At 46.4% G+C, this 3,261-nt stretch overlaps 1 protein-coding gene across 1 annotated transcript in view; it reads left to right on the forward strand.

The window, feature by feature from the left end:
- The first annotated feature begins 1,614 nt into the window (after nt 1-1,614).
- LOC107181755 (CD97 antigen-like) overlaps nt 1,615-3,261 on the forward strand; it is a 4,205-nt gene continuing 2,558 nt past the window's right edge. Inside the window, exon 1 of the mRNA XM_015558422.1 lies at nt 1,615-1,895. Within this exon, the coding sequence (XP_015413908.1) occupies nt 1,856-1,895 (40 nt within the window). The 5' untranslated portion in view covers nt 1,615-1,855. The remainder of the gene's footprint in view (nt 1,896-3,261) is intronic.

The following is a 3,261-nucleotide window of genomic DNA, read 5'->3' on the forward strand; positions in this document are numbered from 1 at the left end:
TCATGCACATTTATTGTTAGGAAATTATTCATCAAGAGAAACAAGCTATAATCTCAATTTAGCATAATTCCTATTTGAAATGTTTCCTTTAAAAATATTTTAATATTATTTTTTATTCTTTAAAATATTTTTAATATTATTTTCTTTAAAATATTTAAAATATTTTTTCAGTCATAAAATTTAAAGGGGAATCATTTTTTTCAACTTATGTTACTTTATTATGAACTTTGGCCTAAGGTATTACTTTATAAGGGTTAGACTGGTGAAAGACTTAGGAAGCTGGATAATGATGAGTTTCCAGGGATGTGATATATAGCAACCCAAATGCACTGCTGGAGGGAGGGCCATTCTGGGGAGCAGTCTGGCAATAGCAGTACCACAACTAGGGCATTTATAAATAACAGAAAATTGTTTCTTCTGCTTCTGAAGGCTGGGAAGTCTGAGATGAAGGCACCAGCATGGCCATGTGGTGGTGATGGCTCCCTTCCTGGTTCATAATGTATCGCAAATCAGCGAGCTGGACAAGACACCTAATGAGCCAATTAGTTAGGAGTCATCTTTATTGCACGCAGGTTCAGAGAAGATTACCTCTATCAAATTCTGAACAAACACAGGAAGGATTATTTCCTTTTTATATCCTTCTAGTTCTTTGTGTAAGACAGCTTGTAATCTTGAGTACATATCATATCTAATCAAACACCTGTCATATCTATACAGACAACTTGTAACTTTGAGTACCATATCATATCTACACAGACACCTGTAACCTTGAGTATCGTATCATATCTATACAGACATCTGCTATCAAAATCAGCATATCAGTTAGATGGCTAGCTTGCAAGCTCTGACAATTAAGTTTATCTTTTCTGTTCAAGAAAAAAACAAAGTTATTTTACAGTCTAAAAATAACAGTTGACCTACAGAATAACAGACTGTCTAAGAATAACAGAGTAGTTCAAATGGCAGTTTTAAACGGCAATTTTCCAAAGGAAGGATTACTATGCTTCACTCCCACCTGGATAAGAGACCACAGAACCCCTCACTGGTATTGTTACCATGTGAATTGTGAACTCTTAACTCTCCTGTGCCCACTTGTGTAAAAGAGTCTGTGTCTGTTCCTTTTACTTTTTATCCAATCCCAGAGATTTCTGGGCCTGCCTCCCTGATCTACCACTAGCAGATTTCTTGTAACCCTCTTAGGCCTCTTCCTTTGATTGTAATGTATAAAATAAAGTGCAAAATGGTCATTCTTGAAAGAATTTTCTCAATCTGCTGGGATTTTGCTTCTAGGCAGTTGCTGTCAGTTTGGCTCAAATAAACTCATAAAAATTCTCTACAGGTTTGAATGTTTCTTCGGTTGACAGGGGAACAGAGTGTGGGGACAGGAGCCAGGGCACCAACGTGGGAGATGATGGCGCTAGACCAGGGTGGAGGCAAATGAGAAGTGAGAGGATTTGGGGTGTAGTGAAGTCAGAGCCAGCAGGCTTTCTGACTGGCCAGATTCTAGTGGTGGTGGCGGGATGTTCCTCTTCAGGCCTCCCCCAAGCTTGCAGCAACATCTCAATGCATTTCCCAGTATGTTACCCAGTTCTTCCTCACCCTGCTGCGTGAGGCCAGTGGCAGGCATTTTATTCCCATTCATCAGACAGGAAGACTCAATTTCAGACAGCTTAGGGCTCAAGGCACATCCCAGGGGAGCTGAAGCCAAACAATAGGTGATTCTGTGAACTCTGTGGAGATAACGCCCTGGGGCAGTGGCTCCTCCACCCCCACTCACACACTGTATAAGGGCCAGGAGGCCTCAGAAGGATGCCCAGCTGCCCAGCCTGGTGACCCGGACCACGCTGCTCAGACCATGGGAGCTCCTCGCCTCAGCGCCTTTCACATCCTACAGGGTGAGAATCTGGGGGCCCTATTGGGAAGAGCAAGAGAACCCCTGGTAGCACCCCTTTGGTGCCTCCATTTTCCAATCCTCCCACACTACCCCCACCCATGGAGAAGTAGGAGGCACCGCTGGCAGCTCTGGGGCCTGACATGGAGAAAGCCACATGGTTAGGCAGGAGCCATGGCACATGGGAGAGCAGCTGGCAATGCCTGGGTACCTTCATAACCCAGGTCTATCTGATAGAATGGCTTAAACTTGGAACCACAGTCATATGCTGCCTCTTTATTGTAACTCAGATAATAAATAATAATAATCTTTGGAAGCTGCTCCCTAAGAGGGGAAACTGAAGCAGGTGGAAGAGAGGGGGTGAATGAGTGCTGTGACCCCCTCAGGAAGTCACTCTTAACAGATACCAGAGAGGGGGCTAGGGAGCTAAGGGGACCTTTCCACAACAGGGTGACCCCCACACTTCTCCCATTGTGTGGCAGGGGAAGCCCAGAGACCCCCCTCATTTGTTCCCCCAGACCCAGCTGGGACTCGGCTGTACCTTGAAGGGCTTTGCTGCTGTGGGTTGAACCTGAGCTCTGCTGTGACTTCCCCCTCGCCTCCTTTCCCACGACACCCAGGGTAGCTCTAACCATTGTCAGTTATCAGATTATCAAGGCAGTTCCTTGTCTGGGCAACCAGGCAACAAAGAGAGTTAAAAAATGACATTTGGGGTGCCAATCAGAACTTCCCAGTCCACAGAGATGGGGCTCCCTGTGCTGGCCCAGGGTGCCAGGCATGAGCTGCTTTTTATAGCTTTCTGAAGGTAAGGTGTAATTTACATAGCATGTATTCGCCTGTTGCATGGTTACAATTAGATGATTTTTAGTAAATTTGCCAAGTCCGTGTGGAGCACAGCTGAAGGGAGCAATGTGTCAGGGGCCAAGTCACAGAGCCCCTGATCCTCACTTTCCACGTCTGTGGAGTGGGGCAGAGCAAGGCTGGTCTCCACTTTACAGGCTCGTGTTAAGGGTTGAGTCCTTGTTCACAGTAAGAATTAAGTAACATTATTATTGTTGTTGTTGTTAATGTTACTATTATTATTATTTCACGGGGGATGGACTGCAGGAGGGGGATCCTGAGCAGGAGGAGCAAGGAGAGAATGACTACCCCACCCCTGCCACAGGGGCCCCAGGCAGGAATCTGACTGCCCAGGGCTCAGCTAGGGGAATGCAAACCAGATGGCACTGGGAGCAGCAACCAGCCACCCATCTCCAAGCTCCTGTTTGGGTGATGTCCTGGGCCCCAGGTGGAGGTCTGGTCCAGCAGCCTCTGTGGTGGGGCAGGAAAGCCCAGCTCAGAACAAAGAAGCCCCTCCCCGCAGGGGCCGG

The sequence above is a fragment of the Myotis davidii genome, unplaced genomic scaffold (genome assembly GCF_000327345.1).
Source record: "Myotis davidii unplaced genomic scaffold, ASM32734v1 scaffold1093, whole genome shotgun sequence".
Lineage (NCBI taxonomy): Eukaryota > Metazoa > Chordata > Mammalia > Chiroptera > Vespertilionidae > Myotis > Myotis davidii.